This window comes from Colletotrichum paranaense (genome assembly GCF_030867605.1).
Source record: "Colletotrichum paranaense strain IMI 384185 chromosome Unknown Scaffold_3.1, whole genome shotgun sequence".
In the NCBI taxonomy this organism is placed as follows: domain Eukaryota; kingdom Fungi; phylum Ascomycota; class Sordariomycetes; order Glomerellales; family Glomerellaceae; genus Colletotrichum; species Colletotrichum paranaense.
Window position 1 is genome coordinate 29824 of NW_026848961.1, and position 22254 is coordinate 52077.

The window sequence follows — 22254 nt, forward strand, 5'->3', positions numbered from 1 at the left end:
CGGTCATACCGCGCAAACAACTCGCGCTTCAGTCTGTTGTCCTGGCTTCGCGCATCATCGGCAATTTGTGAACGCGTCCTCGTCATCCTCTTCTCACCCGGGTAAAAGTGCTGGCTTCATTTCTATTCGTATGCTGCGCATAGCGTGTCCGATGCACTCGTTACCAGTGTGCTTTGATGCTATGAAGAATGCTGATAATGGCTCATGCGGCAGTCGGCGCGACAGGCTTCACCTCGAACACGGCCTTCAGGAGATCAGCTACGACCTTGTCCTGGCTCTTCTTTCCGGCCCCCTGGATCTCCTTGATCTTTCCTTCTGCCTCCTTGTTCGCCTCATCCTCGGCTGCTTTATTTCCTTGGGAGTGCTAGAGGATTGTCAGCACCGAGATGATGTCGGAGCGGTGTCGGAATCCACGACAGATATACCTCAGATTCGAACTTCTTGAACTCGTCCTCCTTAGAGTTGCGGTACGCCTCGATTTCCTTCTTGGCCTCGTCTCGGGCTTCCTTCACCCGCTTCGTACGGACTATTTCGGTATTGCGTGAGTATGTCATAGTCGCAGCAGTATTGATCGGCCTCGAAACCTACACTCGCGGGCTAGGTAGGGTTCATTCATTAGTCAATCAGTTACTTCAACATGTACCCCTGGGCATACCTTTTTGGACAATCTTGGAAGCTTCCCTCTCTGCCTGCATCGCTTAGGTTAGTGACAATTTGACAAAGAGTGTCGCGACGGAGGGCACATACGTCCAGGAGGGTCTGGATACCAGCTGAGTTCTGAGCCGACTGTAGAATGCCAAATCAGCTTGCTGCAAGTTGATGGATGACGTTGCTGTCCGCGTCGCACGTCCTCACCATTGTGTAGTATTGTTGCAGGTGTAGCTAGCGGGGAAAGCAACGTAGGGTGATTGCGCGATTTGAGACGGCTGGCCGATTGATATCACAAGGAGCGAATGCAGGAGATGTGTTGATAGCCGTAAGTAAGGTAGTTGTCAACAATCACAAGTAACAGGAGGCGACGAGGAAAGCTGGGGTGCGCTGGTTACGGAGCGAACGTAAGGCGAGGTACCTACCCAGGTAGGTGCCAAGGAAGGTCACAGTGCACAACCGCGCCGTCTCTAGCACTGTACCTCCAACCTCAACCCTCCAACTCAAGCTCCCATGTCTCTCTACCTGGTAAGGTACCTTAGTGGGGTAAAGGAGCTAGCGGGGCGCTGACAGACATAGGTGAGGCACCCACATCAGGCATATATGCACTACCTTAAGATGCTACGTAAAGTGTAACTAGACATCTGCTCCTGGGACTTGAGGCGTTAAGGGTGCTCTGCAATACAGTTGTTGAAGACGACAATTGCGTGAACCTAACTTGCGGTAGATATATTGAGACCAGCAGGTACGCAACGACGTTTCTTGGCCCCTATTTAAAGGATACCTGCTGTCGAATCGAGAACCGAGTCAACCGACACCGACGCGGCGGATGCTGTCGCTCACGGGGAGAGATTCAAACACCGAAATCGAACCACCAACATCACCAGAGTTTTGATAACCCTCTGTTCAAGCGTTCGCTTCCACACGTCACCCGCACGTTCAAACATCGTCTTCCAACCATGTCCAGGGCATCGAAGCTTACGCTGGCCGCGACATCGCTGTTCGCCGCCAGCACCATTGTCATTGTCCATTTCCAACAAAAGTTTGAAAAAGAGGCATGTACCACCTTGGATTACCGATGCTCCCATAGGAATCTGTATCTAAATGAGAGTGCCTAGGCCATGCATCAGGGAGTGGTACGCGACATCGAACAGCAGCGTATCAAACGAGAACGCCAACTCGACTTCGACATGCAGCGCGCCCTCGAGGAGGACTACAAGCGTGAGCAGACCGTCAGAGATGCAACGGCGCCCTCACAACCCAGCGCAAGTGGCATACAAACATAATCTGTAGCCAATGGTCTGTCTCGTCCGTACCCAGCAACTAGGCAACATGAAGACAGGGCCGGATCGACGGAAATAAGAAATCACGGTGCATTTGTATGATATGAGGATGAGAGGAGGGCGTGGGAAACGATGAATAGTACGCGCGGGTTCCTCTCACTGTCGAGGATAGAAACAGCTGAAGAGATGGCATGACACTAAACAGGGGCATTGCATCGCCATTAAGGGAAAGTAATCGCCAAAATGTTGCAATGTCACGTAGGAAAGGCTACTACTGCGGCATCGCTCGCGCATACATATTAGCAAGATTCGCGTGGATAATACCCAGGAAGGAAGGGGCAGAAGAAGCAGATGCTACCTCACCTTCACTTGGGTACGAAGCCGAATAGTCTACCCGAACTGAGACGGAGGAAACATTACTGCACAACGCCCAAGGCTTTGGGCTTGTTTCTTAATCATTGATTTAATGGTACATGTCATTGATACAAGACACATGGAGGCATCATCTGCCAATTTTTCTATGGCTCGCCCCAAGATGCGAGTGGATAGGGTGGCCAGAATATAGTTCCCCAGCCTCGAAGACGCCAAATACAACCAATCACCTCCCAATACTCCCTACCTGCCTGCCTGCTCAGCCGTTCTCATCTTGCAGGCCACCTCCATGACCCAAGGCTCAGCAACCTATTTTCCAAACATCCCATTCCGCAGCTAGTCTCTTTATCGGATGGAGACTCCGGACCTGTTGGTAAACATGCGGGCGGCGATGTTCATTGACTGCAGCTCCTGGAACAGAAGCTTAGCTGCGTAAGGAATGTGGATTTGTGCAATCTTCGTCTTGTTTTTGCACGGCCGACACTCGAACGATTGCTTCGAGAGGTTTCTGGTATCAAGTTAGTACTGCTCCGCGTGAAATAGTAGACCAGGAGAAACTTACGCGATAGGCGTCATCAGGCCACAAATTTCGCAAACATGAACTCGGAAAGCATCCGAGACTTCGAAAAGTCTCTCCTTGAGGAAAGATGCGGCGCCATGAGCAATCATGCAATCACGCTCCATCTCTCCGAAACGAAGACCTCCATCACGAGCACGACCCTCCACAGGTTGCCTGGTCATGATCTGAACAGGTCCACGCGCACGAGCGTGAATCTTGTCGTCCACCATGTGGCGCAGACGCTGGTAGTAAGTCGGTCCAAAGAAGACCTGGGCTCGCAGCTTCCTGCCAGTGTGGCCATTGTACATGATCTCGAATCCTCTCGATTGATATCCTTGATCTCGGAGGAGCTGCGAGACTGAGTCGACTGTCACATCTGTGAAAGGGGTGGCGTCGCCCTCCATTCCCTTTAATGTCGAGACTTTGCTGAGTAAACACTCGATCAAGTGGGCAATGGTCATACGAGACGGAATTGCGTGAGGATTGATGATGATGTCTGGTGTGATGCCCTCGCCCGTAAAGGGCATATCTTCTTGCCGATAAGTGACACCAATGGTACCCTTCTGGCCGTGACGTGAGGCAAATTTATCACCAATCTGTGGAATCTTGGTTGTTCTGACGCGGACCTTGACGTAACGGAGGCCGTCTTGGTTGGTCGTCACGATGACCTGGTCTACAATACCGTTTTCCGTACTTCTGAGTGGGGTGGAGGCGTCGCGCTTGACATGCTGCACCGTTCGCTGGCCCATCTCAGCGTTGTCCGGGCTTATAGGCGACGTCTTTCCGATAATGATATCTTCACCCGAGACACGAACTCCCGGTGCTACGATGCCATCATCATCGAGCTTGTCGTAGGTGCCATGCTTCAAACGTAAGGTATCGCTTCTGAATGGTTTCTCAAACTGCTCAACAAGATTGATACCCACGCGCTTCTCGCAGTCAGTGTACGACCTGAAGAATAGACTCCTGAACAGGCCACGATCGATGCTGCTCTGATTCATGATCACGGAGTCTTCCTGATTGTAACCAGAGTAACAGGCAATAGCGACGACGGCGTTCTGTCCGGCTGGAAGCTCTCTGAACTTGAGGAATTCCATGGACCGCGTGGTGGCAAGCGGTTTTTGAGGGTAGTAGAGAATATTGGCCATCGTGTCCATTCTGCGTGAGTAGTTTGTCAAGAAGAAGCCCATGGCTTGCTTGCCCATGGCGGACTGGTAGGTATTACGAGGTGACTATGAAAGGCAATCAATCAGTGCTTGCTTGTCAAACGAAAACGGGGAATGGCATACCTGGTTGTGATCGGGGAAGGGAATGATGCTGGCGCAAATTCCTAACAGCATGCTGGGGTGGATTTCGCAGTGAGTGTACATGTGTGTTGTGGGATTAATCTTGGTTTTCAGACGGCTATTGGGGCCATCGGTATTGTCCTCAACCACTTGACCTTGCTTCTGCAATCTGTAGATTTCCAGATCCTCGGGTGTCATGCAAATCATGGCTGTCTCTTCTTCCTCAGCATCGAGATATTCTATAACACCGCTGTGGGCAAGGGACTCCCAAGTAATCTTGTCAGCCGGGTTATCTGGAGGGTTCTCCTGTTGCTCGCGCATTTCGTTGACCGTTGCCTTTTGCAGCACGAGCGATCCCTGAGCTACTATGCCGTTGGTACCTTGCTCTACAACGAAAACAGGTCTCATGACTCTGCCGGCGTCGGAAAAGATCTTGAACTCGCGGTCTCGGATATCACGGACGAGCGACACTTCGTGGGAAATAACGTTTCGCCGACGAGTGCCCTGAACATCAGGAACCAAAATTCTTGGGTCTTGGTGCACGCCAACCCAGACACCATTCAGGAAGACCTTGGTGGCGTTGGGATACCTCAGTGGCTCGTACTCCTCGAGAACCTCCATGCCTCGCTGGATCATGTAGTCGATAATGGGTTCGGCGGGTGTACCGACACTGACATAACACATGAGAGACAAGTTCTTGACGAGACCACATGCTTGGCCTTCCGGCGTCTCAGCCGGGCAAACCAAACCCCAGTGCGTGTTGTGAAGTTGCCGGGGCTTTGCCAGCTTGCCGTCACGACCAATTGGCGTATTTGTGCGACGAAGATGGGATAGCGTAGACGCAAAAGTGTAGCGGTTCAATACCTGAGACACGCCAGCCGTCGAGCTCGCAGCCTTCTTCTGATCTCCCCAATTGCCAGTCGCCAACGAGTACTTCAATCCATTTGAAAGAGTCTGCGGCTTTACACCGAGAGTGAGACTGAATTGCCTGTTAGACTCGACACAGCGCTTGAGATGGCCAGATAACTCCTGGTTCATGCGGCGGACGATGTTGCGGAACAGCTTGGCGAGAAGGGGGCCGGCGAGATCAAGGCGCTTTTTGCCAAAGTGATCACGATCGTCGGTATCGCGCCGACCTAAGGCGCATTGGAGCAGCTTGTGAACCATGTATCCCAAAAAGAACGCCTTTCTTGTCTCACTGCCTTCGCTCTGGGAGATATGCGGCAGAGTTTCTTTCTGAAGAATGTCTTTAGCAGTTCTCACACGCTTCTCTCTGGGAATGTTGTGGTTGCTGCCACGCTTGCCGATAAAGTCAAGGGCAACCTCTCTGTCCTGGATACAAAAAGCTTCCTCGATGCATGGCCGCAACATCTCGAGCATCTGGCTATCATTTCGATCATAGCAAATATGATTGAGGATATCCTCGTCGGATACCACGCCCAGAGCTCGGAAAACGATGGCGATTGGCAGATCAGCCTTGACATAGGGCAGACTGCAGTGGATAGTCTGACCGTACCCGCCCTTTGCCGCGTCACCCTTGCTGTACAGCTTCAGCATCATAGATGAAATGAGTCGAGAGCCCTTCTCGAGAGCGCTGCGGATTTCAGCTGTGTAAGAGTATGGACTCGGCTGGGCCTTCTTGAAGACTTGGACGATGTTGGCGGCCGATCGCTCTTGAGCAATGAGGACCTTTTCACTACCGTTGATGATGAAGTAGCCTCCCTGATCGTAAGGACACTCGTTTAGCATGAACAAGTCATCCTCCTGCTCGCTACTCAAGTGGCAAATCTTGGACTTGACCATAATGGGCATGCGACCGATGAAAATCATGTCCTTCATGTCGTCTGACTTGTTTTTGTCGGCGCCATAATCCTCGCCGCTCTCCTCCTCTTCCCACTCCAACTTGGTAGGGTGCTCGCCAGTATTTGCAAGTTCGTCCTGCTGTTCCTCATCGAGCTCATTCAGCGGAACCGGTTTCTCTACCGCAATCGAGACCTTCTTGGTGATCTTAACATAGAGGGGACTGGCGTAAGTGAGGTTGCGGTCGCGGCATTCGTAGGGAAGTAATGTCGTAACTTTACCATCAGCTTCGGTGATGGATGGACGAGATACCATGACAGTGCCAAATTTGACTTCGTACCGACGGAGGGCGATGACCTTGTCGCTGTCTGACATAGGATTTGGCTGGTCTAGGGTGATTTGGGAGTACTCGTCGATGAGCTCTTGGACGGTTGAAGAGGTGAATTCGTCGAAGGAGTCGACTTGCTGAGAAACCAAACCCTTGGACTCGAAGAAGGAAGAGATGACGGTCCAGCAGTCTTCGGGCGTGATGCTGGTGTCGTCTTCTTCGACGTACCCGTCGTAGTCGTAGTCATCGTAGTCGGCCATCTCGGAGACGTTGGCACCTGCGTGTGCGATGACGGATGCCAGACAAGAAACAGGTTGAGTGAGCAGTAGTCGGCCTTGTGGTGATCTGCAGTGGTGCGTCTGGTACTCAAGTCTGCGAGCGATCGAGTTCCGAGGCAGTGTTCGACGGGCAAGAAGCGGCGAGTCGCGGTAGGAGTCGGGTTCCCACAACGATGATGATTAACAATCACGACGCAGGGCACAGGCGAGTTTGCCTCTTCAGCTCGGTTGGGGCATGAAAAGAGAAACAAGGCCAGGCGCGAGATTGGAAGACCGACTGCGCAAAGCGATGCCGGTTCGATATGTAATGGACGGGTAATGCAATGGTGTACGCCCGATGCAGATGACCAGCCTCGTTACCTAGGGTAGGTGGTGGTTTTTTCCTCTCTCGAAAATAAAGTCCCAGAGGCAGGAGGCGCGAGAGACGGGTTTGAGAGGCTCAAGCCAGAACGCGGCAAGGGGCGACAGGCTAACCCTTTTTGAAATAGTGCATATTTGCATGCTTGTGCCTTAAGGTATCTATCCGTCGCTACTTATTTGTATCCGTAGGTACCTACCTTAACGTACGGTTTACCACCTCAGGTAGGAGCCCCACAACAGCTCCTTCTGGGCGGATCACGTGGCAGAGGTTGTTTCCCTCCCACGGAACTTGGAGGCACCAGATGAGACACATCTTCAACTACCTTAAGGTACCTAATATGGAAGGAGCGAGTCCACAAACCTCATTGCCATCGTTCAGCATGGTGGCCAATACCTGTCCATTCTTATAGACGATCTAAGGCCAAAAAACAGCTAGTTCGACATCCATCAAGTTGTCACTCAACGTTCCCCCGACTTTGATGAACGACGGGGTTTTCCAGCTCTTCCCACTATCCCGCATCTGATTCAGACTGCGATTCCGGTTCACTTTTCGCAGAAATCTCGTTTGGTATGCAACAGGCGTACGTGACGGCTGTTTTGAAGAAGTCATATTTGTTTTCCTGGATACTTTACTCACTGTACCGTATAGGATGTCCCAGTCGTACCGAGTGGTAACGAGCTTCGCCTTATACCACAGAATACTTCCAATTGACAATCGAGGTAGGGTCGTGTTGGTGAAAGCTAACGTATATTTATCCGCTAGCGGCCCATTGGCAGTGAGGCAACCAAATAGCAAACATAAGATCAACCTTCCTGTACGTATGGGCCAACAGGCCGTCAAGCACGTGAGCCAAAGTCTCAACGGAAGGAGTCAATTCTGTTCAACTAGTAATTATGAACTGATTTCCCAAACGTTATTAGACACACTTCGAGCAATGTATTGCGCGTTGGGTTTCACGCCAGTGGCGCATACATCTACGTCTATCCAGCAGCACTGATGTCTGCATCAGTAATGGCAGATGCCACCAAAGTCATCATCGATGGTCCACGTCCCTGCTAAGCCTCCGACCCCGGCTTCGACGCTGCTGTGGCTAGGCTGGTCTGGTTTACCCAAGAAAAAATCGCCGCTGCCCTCAGACTTAACAGTTCTACGCATGAAGCGACGGGTCCACTCTTCGATCGCCGGCTCACCGGTCTCATCGCGCGCCTGTTTCAAGAACGGGATGAGAGCAGTACCTCCTGTACCCTTGAGGTTCTTCTTGCCGTCGGCAGCCGGCAAGTTATTACCCTGGGCGTTCGACTGACGTTGGCGCGAGGCCGTGGCTAGGTTAACACGCAAGCGCGTCGCCTCAGGACTTCTCGACCTGCTGCGAGCCCGCACCTCGCGTGAAGGAAGGATGATGTAGCGGGTGACGATGGCTATATGCTTGTCGCGGAATGCACTGAGCATGGCGAGACATGCATCATAGGCGAGACATAAGTCGCGTTCGTGCTTGTGGTTCTCGACAAACTCGCGGATGTTGGCAATGCCAGAGACATCCTTGAGGAAGCGAGCATGGGGCCCAGGCATGTACCGGCGCATCTCCATAATAAAGTTGTGCTTTGGAACCGGAGCCCTAGACTCGCGTTCCGACTCGGTTGAGGGATCCCGCTTTTCGCCCGTTGGGCGATGATCAATGCCAAGGATGACATCGAAGAATTGTATCAGACTGCTCTGGGCATTGCTACCACCGCTGTACTGACGGTAGTCCTCCTTTCCAGAGCCATCGTCATAATTGACGCCGTCAGGAAGACCGGCTTCGGCCATGTTCTTGCTCCCAGCAAGAAAGGTGCGGATGCGATTGTAAAATATGTTGGGATCGCAACTCTCGTGCATGCGTTGCAAGATGATGGTCAGGTCGGTCAGCCGCTCGGCAAAGGTGCGCAAGCTCCGGGTGACGGTCGAGACATCTCCTCGGCGAGCAGCTTCCACGGCACCCAGCATGAGGGGGATGATGGGACCGCCACGGGCCTCAATAGCGACAGAGACGAGGTAGAACCACGACTCGTCGAGAGAACCAGTGAAGGTGTTGAGGGTAGCTAGGTTCTCGAGATTGTCAATGTCCTCGTCGACAAAAAGAGGCTTGAAGTTCCAAAGGCACAAAGCGGCGTAGGTAGCAACCGGAGGCAGCTCAAGATGATTCGAGACCTTCAAGAAGGGAACGGTGATGGAGGGCGGGAGTTGATCGCAAGGCTCATCGCCACCCCAGATGTAGGCATGAGCCATGAAGGATAACAAAGAGTAGGCTCTCCGCCATTCTGCGTCGTGTTCCAGACCGATGGTGGAGAGAACAGGCAAGCGGTCGACAACCGGACGAAGGCGGCGGCTGAGAACGAGAGCCTGTAAGTTGGCGACAATAGCCTCCCACTTGTTATAGTAGGGGTCCGGCAGCCGCGTCAACGGGAGAACGTCCGGTAGGAATCCATGGGTTGCAGAGATTCCATAGTCGGAGAGTTCGGGGATGGGGGGTAGCATAGTTGAGTGTTGTCTATATCTTGGTATTGCCTCTGTTGCGAGCAAAACGAGTTCCGAGTGTAGTCGATCGAGTGGTTGAGACTTTAGAAGTGCCGAGAGATTATCAACGTTCCAATGGATGATTGCGATTACGGAAGTTGGTTGTGAATGCGGTTCAGTGAGGTAGTAGACAGTGTTCAAAAAGGTCCTGACGCAAGGAGTATCCAGAATTTGCTGGAATACTCCTCAGCCGTGCGAAAGATCCTTGGAACAGCAAGCATTCAACGTAATATGAGAGCTGAGCGGAAACAGTTCCAAGATGTTGTTAGTTTCCAGGAAAAACCAATGTCGACCGTGAAAAGAAACAAGAGTTGTAGGTAACTTCAACGGAAGGGGTGTGCGTGTGCCGGATGTTTTGTTTAATAATGCGCGCAGCGGTCCCCGTCGGCTATGTGGGATTGGGCAGGCGCAATGTGTTCCAGGGTCTCCCCCGAGACCATTTTTTTTTCTTTGCAGGTGAAGAAATGTGATGGCGGAGAGTACGGATGCCAGACTAGGTGACTAGGCTACTAGGTAACTCTGCTAGGTAAGGTAGGCAGTAGAGTCGAGTGTTTGTGCCGCCTCCTTGGAGCGGTTAAAGCGCCCAATTCGAAACATGGACGGTACATACAATGGATTAGCGGGGCACGTACCTCGAGCGGGTGGAACCATATGAGTGAACATGACATCCAATGATTCGATACCTTCAGAATGATTGTGGTACCACCAAGCCAATGTATCGATGAAGTAAAGCATCTTGCAGAGCGAAGACAACTCTCGGGATTTACCGTAACGACACGATTATGCCCCGTACCAGAAGGCGTGCAAAGTATGCGTAGGAGCTACTAAGGTCTACGGTTATGTACCTAGAATACATGGCTTGCAAAGTGCTGAAAATGTAAGCAAGACGGAGAACAATGCAAGATTACAAAGCGTGTCAAAGCAACTGCAAAAAAGGAACTGGAGCTGGACCCGACCAACCCGAAACATGCCAGGCAAGCAAGCTGCCAGCATTGGATTAGAATGGGCCCGCTCCGTGCTCGGCCTTTCATCCAGCCAACTTCACACCATGAGATCAATTGAGAATCTCAGCGGCCATGTGGGTCCGATGCCGGCCATCATCGATCATTGGGTTACGCTGCAACGTGGAAAAACAGTATCTACCTAAATTCACTTTATTGCTTGTTGCAATCATCAACCTAATTTGCTATCCTGAAGTCGATAAGCAGATCTCTTGCGCAAGCTCTGATACCATGCGCTTGCATTTCGAGGCGCGCTTGGTGCAGTTATATACCTATTTTCTAACCCATCACAAAGGAAGCAAACATGCAGGATGGCCAATATCCCATGGGAAGCATTTCAAACTGCATGGCTGTGATGTAAATGGTGCAAAGTGATGAGGATGATGTACCATGAGTGTTTTGCTTTAACTATCGGTGCTGATAGATGAATGGCGATTTCCGTCCAACCTTAACCTACCTTTCTTACGTCTAATTTAGGATCGAACACCAGTATGAAGGGCCTCTTTAAAGTCGATGGAGCCCGCCTCAGGTCACAGGTTTAAGGTAACGGAATTTGACTGCGACGCGGGGAGACCTTCACGGCGGCCCCACCTTTTCCCGCCCAAGCTGAGGTGCGTCATCCGCAGTGCGAACTGCCATCCACCACCGGCACCCAATCACCGATGTCCGAACTACCTTAGCTACTTACCTACCTCCCTCCACTGGGTACTTGGAACGCTTCCACCGTCGCAAGCTCTCTGAGAAATCTATCACCGGCGCCGTCCCATTCCGCTGTCCGACGTCTCCCGTTACCGAACACCCACCCGATTGTGCCGATTCTCATAGCAAACCTTAGTGTTGGACACCGCTGCAGCATCACAAACCGGCTCTAGTCCTAGGGCCCCTGGCATGCACCTATGAGTTGAATCCGCATCTCACCTTCCCCCGCTCGCCGCTCGCTCTCCGTTACTCGCGCATTCGCCTTCACCTCTACTCGCCTCCTGACCGAGCTCCGTATCGGCTCCCCCGTGCCGGAGCTCTCGCTGCGTCTCTGCGATGCCCGTGCCGCAACATGTCCTGAACTGGCTTTACAGTGTTTTGACAAGTGTATGTTGTGTCTTCAACTCTTGGCTCCGTTGTCCTCGACTAATGCGTCGCCCTGTCCCCAGGAATACCACGATGTGAATCGCACCTACAACGATGTAGCCCAAGCGCTATCCCACCACCCATCTCTATCGCCGCGCACCGACGTTCACAGTACGGCCATCGATCGCGACCACAAACCCTTGATGAATGCGTGCTGATACCGTCCATAGCTTACGATAATGGCTCGTCAGCCCTACTTCTCCGCCTCTCTGGTACCATACCCGTTATATTTAGAGGCACCACATATCGCTTTCCCATATCTGTCTGGGTGCCTCATGCCTACCCACGAGAGGCTCCATTGGTTTACGTCACTCCAACAGAGTCCATGATGGTACGCCCCGGCCAGCATGTAGATCCTCAAGGCCAAGTCTATCACCCATATCTCGTAGGCTGGGCCGCCTTCTGGGATGTATGTCTTCATGCTTATCTTCCCAACCCTGGGCTTTGAGGGTTGTTCTCCCATTCTGACGGCTAGCGTGTTAGAAATCCACGATTCTTGACTTCCTGGCCATCTTGAGAGATATCTTCGCCAAAGAGCCACCAGTCATTGCCCGACCACAAGGACCACAGCAACCACTGCCGCCCGTGGCATCGCGTCCACCGCAATCACACACCCAAACGCCTCCCCCTTTTTCGCCTCTTCCACATGAGTTGGCAGCTCGTCCGTCGAGTCGCCCGCCTCCTCAAACTCCTACAGACGGATCGCGGCCTCCGCCTCCGCCGCCCAAAACGACAAGTACTGAACCGTACAGAAGCCCACCACCTCCTCTAGATGCTAGATACGGCCCTCCTCTCCCACCTCTACCCCCTGGTGCCACTCGTCAAGGCATCCATGGAGGCCTCAATCTCCAAGAGTCAAATCGTCCACAGAGTCAAGCGCATTCTCGGTACGACTCAGCACCGCCACTACCACCAGTACCGTCCTCTCACCCACCGCCGCCGCCAGCCGTCTCATCTCCGCATCAAACTGAAGACACTGCACAGCAACCGCAATTCCGTTCTGGACATCCTGCTCAATCCGTTGCCCCTCGTCACTCAGCCGTCCCTATGTCTTACCAGCAAACGTCTCAGCATTACAGAGGACCACCTCCAGGCTGGCAACCGGACGGGCAGTATCAGGCACCACCGCTGCCGCAGCAACTGCAGCAGCATCCGCCGCCACAACAGCAGATTGCAAAACCACCGCCACCGCCAGATTTGCTCGACGCGCCCCTCACCCTGAGCATACCTTCGCCGTCGTCGGTTCCCGCGCCACCGATTCCACCGAACCCGGAAAAGGACGCATTGCTCCACCAACTAGCGCAAACACTTCACTCCCTTCGGCAACGTAGCAGACAGCAGAATGACTCCAGCATGGCAGGCTTGCAGGCGCAACGCACAGCTATGATGTCTGCCTTCTCGACACTTCAGTCGGAGATGGGGACCTTAAATCAAACATCGGGGCTACTTCAGTCCAACGCTAATATCCTGATCGACGCGCTGCGAAAAGCCGATTCTGTTATCGAGGGATCAAAACGTCAAACTGCGCCTGATATCGACGAGCTTCTGGTTGCGCCCACAGTCGTAGCTAACCAGTTATACGCATTGGTCGCCGAAGAGAAAGCTATCGGGGATACTATTTTTGTCTTAGGCCGCGCCGTGGAACGCGGAAGGGTATCACCAGCGGTATTTGCTAAGACGACACGATCCCTTGCTAGGGAGTGGTATCTGAAGAAAGCTTTAGTTCGCAAAATAGGAAAGGGGATGGGGCTGACAGCCTAGTCGAGCAGTGATGTTGCGCTCCAATATCATGACATTTCAGTACGCTGAGTACTTTGGCAGACCAAGATTTCATTGAGACTATTCTCTTTGTGCCCGGCAGTTCCTTTGCTGGCCATGTCCCAGTACTATGCTCCATAGCCTTGCAGCCTTCACCCTCCAGGTCTCTTACGCCGGCACACTACAAATGATATCCTGCTCTATGCTAAGGCATCACTGAAGAGCACTGCTAGCTAGCCCGTCCGGCATTGAATCAGTTACCATTACTGATGCTTGTTTCACTTTGCCGATTGGCAGCTTTGCGCATTTTACTCAGCTGTACAGTAGACATTGGCCGAGAATGGTACATTCGACATTCGGCACCGGTCGCCACAATTCTTCTGTCTCGTGGTGCGCGCCATCGAGCCCAGCTAGTCCCATGAGCATCTCCTGACAGAGCATCCCACCTCGTCCTCCAAGGTGCGTACGAGGATAATGATCCAAGTTGCCACCAAGTAGAAGTGACGACTGGACCAGTGGTACTGAGCGGCAGGGCTCTCTTTTGTTCTGATAAACAGCCGTCAAGACTATGACCGGTGCTCAGACACTCCCGGGGAATGGCCGACGTGCTCTTTCGGGAGGGCCTGTCTCTCGACGATGCAGACGCAGACGCAGCTGGGTGTCGGGTTTTGGGCTTCTCTGGCGAATAGTTGGCCAGCTGTTTGTCATCTGATCGAGCAATAGTCAGGTAGGACCCTTGCCAGGTAGGGGGCTCTGGTGACTTGGTCACATTGCGCTTTGTGTGGTCAATTTCATCTCTCTTGCCCTCTTCTAGCCTGCCTTTCTCCCATGATGCGGAAATCTTCCGCCAGACTTCGCGACCACGCTTGAACCCCAGGCTTTCGAATCGATTCTCGGAGTGGGTTTTCAAATTGTCTGCCTCGCGCTCAGGCCCAGCGATTCTCGATGTTGGCACCAGGATCGTTTTATTGGTTGAGGGCCTCGTCTCCGCATCCATCCGGCAGATGGCTTCCAGAGTATTAATTCGATCCTTCAAAGAAGAAGAAGAAGTTGATCCTTTAGATATACGGGCGCCCACCGTTGATTGGAAGGAACAACGTATAGCACCATTCGTGGATACTTCATATTGCAACTGTTGTCCGTGGCCAGGCTGAAAGGCCATCTGTGAGTTGCCGTTAGCAGTCCACCTATTTGCTGACCCAGTGTGACTGCGCCTCAGTCGCGAGCCGCTTTTTGGACCAGTATCGTTGGCGCTTTCATCAAACAGCGTTCTCAGACTCGCCACTTTGCTTTGCGCTGTTACGATAGCAGCATTTCCGGAAGACTCCAGTAACCCCGTCATGGAAGTTGCGTGTTCTGTTTGTAGCTTCTCTTTGGATTCGTAGTATTCTGATTGCGGGACCGACGACCTTGTACTATCCGTGCTTATGGACTAGGAGATCTCAAGATCCACCTGATCCGTTGGCCGGTCTGGTGCTTTGGCAATTCCATGCTCCAGGTTTGAGGTCGAAGCATCCCGTGAATGGAGGGCATCCATGGCTCGGGGCCAAAGCCCGAAGAGCTTCCCTCTGTCTCTGTGTCCTCTAAAAACGGTGATCTGCTCCGTTTGCGTTTTTTCGCGAGTCGGACTACTTCTCTGGCCAAAGCTATATCCAAGGCTCTTCGAAATGCTCCGGGTCCAACTTCCTTCCACTGCCGTTTTTGTTTGGTCACCGGCATTGACAAGCCTTGGGTCCAAAGGTGGCTCTGCTCTACCTTGAGGGCTATCTTCAGGAGCTTCGATATCGTTCGACCTCAGTTTCCAGGTCTTAGTCCGGGGAAGTGTACAGCAAGGTGTCTGTGTCTGTGGCGTGATACCGTAGTTGCCGAAAGTTGGCAGCGGTAAGTTTGTTCTGACGCCGCCTACGCAGACCATCAGCATTCCGTGCAGACTAGCATTACTTAGGATGTCATACTTACCTATCGGAGCTTCAAAAAGTTGTCGTCTTTCAGCTACAAGACTTCTCTGTCTTCCATCAGCTGACCTTCCAGCTTTGTTAGGCCGCCTCTCTCCAGTAAATGGATCAAAAGTGTAGGTTGTTTGTTCTGCAGCTGCTCGAATTCCAGTCTGTAGGCTGTTATGGGGCTCGCATGACGAACTCCGACGAGGTGAGATCTGGCTCGGGCTTGGGATTGACTGTAACTTCCCCACTTCTTCATAGCCTGGCCCAGGTGGAGGGTTCTTTGCAGGAGCAGATTTGACCGAGAAACCTATCTCCTTACGGACAGCGCGGTTCTCGGCTGGCGAACGAGGCACTTCTACGCTCGACGCACCATGGCTGGCAGTAGTTTGTGTCTCGAGATCAGTCATTATGTCAAGTATCTCGAACTTTGATACGATAGCAGCCAAGAGCGGGGTTTTCAGCTGTGTTGGATGTCTAGGCAATTTGTCGTTGAATTGTTCAGTCGTAGTGGATTCATCGGTAGGTGTTGCGTTCTCGATGAAGCTTGCACCTGGTTGTTGTTGTGAAACACCTGGTGCTTCGTCTGTTTCTTTGCTCTTGGGAGAGAGTCGAAGAGGTGCGGGCTTCATGTCTCCCCGTACAAAGTCCTTTGGCGACGAGCATCTTGCCTGTGTAGGTGATCCCGGCAGGTGGCTCTCCATGGGAACGCGTTTTGGAAGAGAGTACTGGCAAGTCGTGTGACAAGGAACAACAAGGCAATAGAATTCTCACCGTGTAAGTACCAACAAGTTATGTATTGACGTACGAATCAGGTCGTGATGAAAATGAAAGCTGGAGTGACAGTGTTCGGTCGCCAGGTAGCGTCATTCGAACATGCACTTGCCCTGGCCGAGCAAAAGCTCTCCAGCCATACGCATTGGCAGACTCCTTCTTCTTCAGACACGGTAACCAAGTCTAGTACGAGGCAGGAGACCCTTAGATATATCCTACAGCCTCTACTTCCGTCCTTGGTTGATGGAGCCGCGCTTTCCGTTCAACTCGGATAGTGCGGATCAGATCGGAAGGTACCTACTCGAAGATTGTCCTTGGTCCTCGAGGTATCAGTCATACATGACGCAGACAGAAACAACCGATTCGACGCTTGAAATAAACCTAGATCACAATACAGAAGTGACATATAAGCAATTTCATAAGTCGAAAACACTGTTAATTTCAGATTACGTCTTTTGGGGCCAAGGTAGGGAAGCACAAGAACATGCCTATCATATAGCTGGGAATGACTTGAGTCTCTGCGATGAAGCAACTATCGATGAATTTGCTATTCCACAAGTGAATGAAGCAACTGTGGATTAATCATTTAGGTAGCGAAACATGACCACGAATAGCCGTGGTGAGGCAAGCTCACGAATTTCAGTACACGATCATCTGCGTCTGTTCTGGCCAAGGCAGACAACACATGAAATCAACGATTGGCTGAGACTCGCTCTTCATAAAATCTCGCCTCTCGATTCTTTCTGACGGATCCCTTCTCGAGATTGTCACCTTCGATTCGTTGCCACTCGACGTCGATCAAGTCACTGCCGCCAGTCTGATAGTGTTGGCGGTGATGGCTGGACTTTATGTGCCAGATAACGACCATATAACGGCACCGCCCCCATTCCTGTATATTTGAGGTCGTACCCCAGTGGTCAGAGGTGTCTTAGGAGGAGCAACTGAACATGCCGCACAGAAAACCGGGTGCGACTCTCCTCACGAGGTACTGATCGAGGCGCGAGAAGAAAGCTAACAGGCTGCCTGGAGGTAGAAGGACGACGACCAACGTGTAGGTTGATGAGCCCGACTCGAGGCCTAGCTAGGAGCCTCAATTTCAAGAAAGCAACGATGACTATAAGGGAATCGAATAAAATCAACATGAGTCCGAGGATAAAGTGTCGCGCGAGTCCACACACCGGATATGATCATTAGAATCCCTGTGTAATGGTTGATACTTCCATCACATTTAGTCATTACCTCATTGGAAGAATATCTCGGTTCTTGACCAGACGTATATTATTCTTGTCCGTATCAAAAATGTCTCCAGTACGAGAATTTGACCAGGAAGTTGAGATCAGGCATACCTGCAGTGCCATTCAAGAAAGTTAATAGTCGGCTCTTTCAGGACTGATGGCAATATTACTTAGAGTGAAACAAGACTTCCTTGCGCGTTACTCTCGCTCCTGCAATGAGATTCGGTATTCTTGTAAATACGAGTGTTTCCTCACACTGCTACATGCAATTCTCAGCCTGTGATCTCACGTATAGTAAGTGAGTAGGCTGAAATTGATGATAAAGCAGCTCTATTGGAAGACCTTAGCCGTAAAGTACCGAGAGCGTAAGACGAAAGATGCAAGCAAGATAGTCACAAACAAACCGTACGGCAGCAATGTGTGGAATACACTGTTCACAGGTCAGATGGTTCAAGACGACGGCATATGGTCCCGTTAAAAAATCGGTCAGACTGCACTGCCAGGGATCAATTGTTATTGCAAATGATGCCAGACATATTGCTCTGTCGCATGTCACATGTCACAATGCCCGAGATAGTCAGATTAGAAAATAAGTCGGGCCATGATACAGCAGCTAAAAGCCACATGCCTAGCTTGTGGCAGCCCAACTTAGCTTGGCTCACTTATTCTGTCCATTCGAACTCTGACGGCCCGTGTCCTGGCTAGACAAACCAGCTGGGCCGCGAGACATGGCCGGCCCGGACTGTTGTTCACTATTCGGGTAGAAGGGACTGCCCATGGGATCGACAGAGCGACGTATAATGCTCCCATGTACCCCCCATCCAAATCGGAAACGAGTGCGTCCGTGTTGACCGTAACTTGGTTGTTGGCTTGACGTCTGGCCAGAGCAGGTGTGGCAGTCTCAAAGCAGCCGTATGCCAGAGTCAATCTGCCTTCCATCATAATTTCTTGGTGGGGGCTGGAACCAGGAGATCGACCTGACATTATCAGCCGCTGCTGACGCAATTGGTGAGCGCACCCCCCCCCCTCCCCACCAACCCTGTGGCGGCTCAGCAGGCTGGCACTCCTGCCTCTGACCAAGCTCGCAGATTGGCTTGAACACACTGTTTCACTTACAGCAAACGAACAGTTGAAAATATCCAAAGCCGCAATGGGTTCTCCTAGTTATTAGGCTTGAAGAGCCACGAGGTCTATGCAGTCATGTAGTCAACTTAAGCGTTTGCCGTTCACCAGAGGCTATACTTTGGCTAGTCGGGTAGGATGGTGCGATGTTGACGGATGAGGCGCAAGGGGGAGGCAAGAATCCTGAAGCTCAAGCCTCACCGTCAGGTTCGTGAGTCAAAAGAGTTGCCCGGATGTCGCAAGGCAGTTGAGAGTCGTCAAACGCCTGACGCACTTGACGTCTGCCTCCGTCCCGTGAGACCCACTCACACATCCGACCCGGCCGCTGGCCCCGATTCCCCACTTCCGGTGCGGGGACATAGCTTCTGCACCCCGACGCAACGGGTCTCTACCCAATCGTCGGGTTATCGGGCAGTATGATGAGATCAGAGACTGTGCTCACCAGGGTAAATGCACGATCGTTATTTTGGCACATTGCTGTCTCAGGAATTTCCAACTTGGTCGGGTGGTTGGTCCTCGTCAGGACTTCACGCCATGAATTAGGAAACGATAAATCCGAAAACATTCCTCAGCCGTCAGTCATTCCGGGAACAGGTGACAACCTGACAGGCGGAGCGGGTCAACCTGGCCTGGACTGAGACAAGAAGACAACGTATTGAGGCCCGTAAGACCAATCTCTCAATGCGAAGATTGTGAGAGCCTAGCCCTCTTAATGTCTCTCGTTGACGTTTTAGCGTCTTTCCAGCTTGGCACTCGGCCGTCCAACATCCCTTACTTTCCAATTCCCTATTAGCCGACACTAATCCGCCTTTTCTGTAACCGCATTTCGTCCGCGCTCCGTTTGAGTCTTGAAAAGCCGGTTCTAAGACCAATCCGGTAGCTCACGATGCAGTGGCTTGCACACACGATCCGCCTTCCGCCCGAAAGCTCGCCAGACGGCGGATGCTTGCATAGCCAGTGAGGGGCATTTTTCTGACGAGATGGACCCTGTCATGACCGAATTCCACGTGTCTAAGACAATCCACCCCAAAGCTTCGACCTTGTCTCCTTGATGCCTCCTCTCGGGATTTTCCCATTCATCACGACTAAAGCAGCGACCTCGTCCGTGTAAGATCTCGACCTGCGTCAGATTCGCGACGCCTTGTCTTTGAAATCTTGCCTCTTGGCTCAACCAGCTCAATGGGTGAATCAGAGACAACTGCCGCAACGTCTGACATGTAGGCTAAGCTCGAGCGGAACGATTGAGCGAAATACCCTTCTTTTCTGGACCACAACCTTCACCGGCAAGCGTTACTTGCGACCACCTCTCCATTCTGACTAAAGCGCGGAGCCATCTCCGATCAACGCCAAAGAGCTGAGCAGAGCTTCGCCAATTGTCGACGCCACTACAGCTCTTTGGCGAAATCAAGCACGCATTTAGATTAGGCTCAGCCAACTCGTCATTTTCCTCCACTCATGGGCACCCTCCTTGTTCCTTCTGTAGCTCAAGGTCTAGATAATGGTTTGTCTGTGTCTATTGTCACGGCCGCATTGACGGAAAGCCTCCTGCGCCTCCCGGTCTAGATCCTTAACTAGATCCTATGATTTGGGTGGGGTTTTGACAGTAGGCATTCAAAGTGAACGATAAAAGATCACCATAGCCTGCTTCGCCTCGCCCTCTTCTCCTAGACTTGCCGTCATTACTTCTTCTCATGTCCACCTGCATACCTGGCTTTTCTGCTCTTCCTTTAGAGCTATTAGCTTTCGGTCTATTTCCTAGCCCCCACTCCAGCTTTCGCTGGGTGAACTTTGATCTTTGACCAGAATTCCACGACATCATTAGCCGGTTTTATCAAATTTTGGGTAACCAGTATCGCTCCCTCTTTTAATTATATTTGAAATCTCCTTTTTTCCACGCCGGTTTATCGTTTTCGCCACAACTCCTATCATTGCCCATCATGAAAGTAAGCAAGCAACTTCTCGTTGGGCTCTGGGCAGGCGGCAAAGCGGCTGCTTTCTTCATCATGCCCTGTTCAAAACCAGTGGTTGTTGAGCGCGCCGATCCCATTGTCAACCCGGGAGCTCTCTCAGGGCATGTTCATACCATCATGGGTGGTAATGGCTTCGACTTCAGTATGACTTATGAGCAGGCTCGTGCTGCCACTTGCTCAACGTGCAAGGTGACTGCCGATCTAAGCAACTACTGGACTCCAACCCTCTACTATCAAGGCCAAGACGGCAAATTCACTAGTGTTTCCCAGTCCGGAGGCATGCTTGCCTACTATTTGTGAGTAACGATGTAGCACAACGAGAGAAGCCAGAGAACTGACCATTGTTCCAGGTTCCGCCAGGACGCCAAGGATCCGGAATACAGCAAAGGGCTCATCGCGTATCCCAAGGGCTTTCGAATGCTAGCGGGCGACCCAAAGCTTCGAAGCTACAACAACACCCTCGAGCAGCGGGCCATCTCCTACGTGTGCTTGGGCAACAGCGGCCCTGCAACGAGCGAGCTTCCCAATCGTAACTGTCCGAATGGCCTCCGTCTTCAAATAATATTCCCTGCATGCTGGGACGGTGTCAACCTCGATTCACCTGACCACAAAAGCCACATGGCGTACCCGGATCGCCTTGATAACGGAAAATGTCCTACAACTCACCCCAAGAGATTCGTTACGTGAGATTACACCAGGGAACTCATGACCACAAGGTGCTAATTTGTCTGCCAGTCTATTCTACGAAGTGATATTTAGCGTCAATGATTTCAAGGACAAATGGTACGGAGATAAGCAACCGTTTGTGTTGTCTAATGGGTCAGCATCTCACCTTCACTTTCGTACAAAAAAAAATCTGCTTACACTACCTAGTGATCCGACTGGATATGGCTTGCACGGCGATTTCATTAATGGATGGGACGTCAATGTACTCCAATCGGCTATCACACAATGCACCGACAACGGTGGTAGCATCGAGAAATGCCCTGTTTTCCAGTTTTTTGACGACGAGACCCGAAGGAACTGCCAAGTCCCCGTCAAAGTTGACGAGCAAGTTCAGGGCCAGTTTGATAAGTTGCCTGGTTGCAACAGCATTCAACGAGGCCCAGGCAATGCTGTGGCAGAATCAGGCTGCGGTGCAGCGACCCAGATCTCGGCACCCAAGTGGGGTTACAAGGACGTGACAAGTACTCTCAAGTACAAATATCTGGGCTGTGGCCGTGATCCGGCTGGACAGACTAGGACGCTCCAGGGCGCCAAGACGTCCGGTGATAGCATGACGGTTGATACATGTATCAAGTACTGTGACGGAAAGGGCTTTCAGTATGCCGGCCTTGAATATGCGAAAGAATGCTGGTGCGGGAACTCGGTAGCTGATGATCGGAAGCCCAAAAAGGGGCTCTGGGGAGCTTGCGATATGCCCTGTGGGGGTAGCAAGACGGAGATGTGCGGCGGCTGGGCTGCGATGTCTCTCTATCAGAAGTGCAACGGGACTTGCACGAACGCGGAGTTGATGTGATCAAAGATAATCGGTAGAGCCGAGGAAGTTTTATCGCGTACAACAGATTTAGTTAACACGGTTGCGTACCGCCTAATTGATTGCCATCATCGCACTGCTTGCTTAAACTGCTGGTGTCCTAATCGATAGAGGGCGAGCTAGGCACACGAGGTAGACTTGCGACACTGTTGGAGCAACCGCCGTACATACTCCCTGTTGGTTGAACATATTCACGGCACAAGTGCATCCAAATGAACAATTATTGCGTCAGAGAGAGATTCATTAAAGCCAGCCGGTGCGGGCCGTGGCGTTGAGGTCAACACCAGACCTCAGATGCCATTCCCCGTAGCCTCGAGGCTACCT

The 22254-nt window shown here is 51.9% G+C and overlaps 7 protein-coding genes across 7 annotated transcripts; 3 read left to right on the plus strand and 4 right to left on the minus strand.

Annotated features, from left to right (window-relative positions):
* Positions 1 to 202: 202 nt before the first annotated feature.
* On the minus strand, positions 203 to 858 carry CPAR01_03540 (V-type ATPase; the record flags this gene model as incomplete). Its single annotated transcript, XM_060487827.1, has 6 exons — positions 203 to 364; positions 426 to 526; positions 589 to 597; positions 656 to 689; positions 748 to 786; positions 856 to 858. 6 exons carry the CDS (start codon positions 856 to 858, stop codon positions 203 to 205), a joined length of 348 nt encoding a protein of 115 aa, XP_060352033.1.
* Positions 859 to 1607: 749 nt separating this feature from the next.
* Positions 1608 to 1934, plus strand: CPAR01_03541 (uncharacterized protein; the record flags this gene model as incomplete). The annotated part of the gene is made up of 2 exons (XM_060487828.1): positions 1608 to 1703; positions 1767 to 1934. The coding sequence occupies 2 exons, from the start codon at positions 1608 to 1610 to the stop codon at positions 1932 to 1934; spliced, it is 264 nt and encodes an 87-aa protein (XP_060352034.1).
* A 714-nt stretch (positions 1935 to 2648) lies between these two features.
* Positions 2649 to 6536, minus strand: CPAR01_03542 (DNA-directed RNA polymerase II subunit RPB2; the record flags this gene model as incomplete). The annotated part of the gene is made up of 3 exons (XM_060487829.1): positions 2649 to 2811; positions 2866 to 4094; positions 4152 to 6536. The coding sequence occupies 3 exons, from the start codon at positions 6534 to 6536 to the stop codon at positions 2649 to 2651; spliced, it is 3777 nt and encodes a 1258-aa protein (XP_060352035.1).
* Positions 6537 to 7920: 1384 nt separating this feature from the next.
* CPAR01_03543 (indoleamine 2,3-dioxygenase) lies at positions 7921 to 9429 on the minus strand (the record flags this gene model as incomplete). Its single annotated transcript, XM_060487830.1, has 1 exon — positions 7921 to 9429. One exon carries the CDS (start codon positions 9427 to 9429, stop codon positions 7921 to 7923), a length of 1509 nt encoding a protein of 502 aa, XP_060352036.1.
* Positions 9430 to 11504: 2075 nt separating this feature from the next.
* CPAR01_03544 (UEV domain-containing protein) lies at positions 11505 to 13355 on the plus strand (the record flags this gene model as incomplete). The annotated part of the gene is made up of 4 exons (XM_060487831.1): positions 11505 to 11555; positions 11618 to 11705; positions 11765 to 12003; positions 12078 to 13355. The coding sequence occupies 4 exons, from the start codon at positions 11505 to 11507 to the stop codon at positions 13353 to 13355; spliced, it is 1656 nt and encodes a 551-aa protein (XP_060352037.1).
* Positions 13356 to 13605: 250 nt separating this feature from the next.
* CPAR01_03545 (uncharacterized protein) lies at positions 13606 to 15924 on the minus strand (the record flags this gene model as incomplete). The annotated part of the gene is made up of 4 exons (XM_060487832.1): positions 13606 to 14761; positions 14806 to 14935; positions 15108 to 15254; positions 15312 to 15924. The coding sequence occupies 4 exons, from the start codon at positions 15922 to 15924 to the stop codon at positions 13606 to 13608; spliced, it is 2046 nt and encodes a 681-aa protein (XP_060352038.1).
* Positions 15925 to 20360: 4436 nt separating this feature from the next.
* CPAR01_03546 (WSC domain-containing protein) lies at positions 20361 to 21912 on the plus strand (the record flags this gene model as incomplete). Its single annotated transcript, XM_060487833.1, has 4 exons — positions 20361 to 20689; positions 20744 to 21076; positions 21129 to 21212; positions 21267 to 21912. The coding sequence occupies 4 exons, from the start codon at positions 20361 to 20363 to the stop codon at positions 21910 to 21912; spliced, it is 1392 nt and encodes a 463-aa protein (XP_060352039.1).
* Positions 21913 to 22254: the final 342 nt, after the last annotated feature.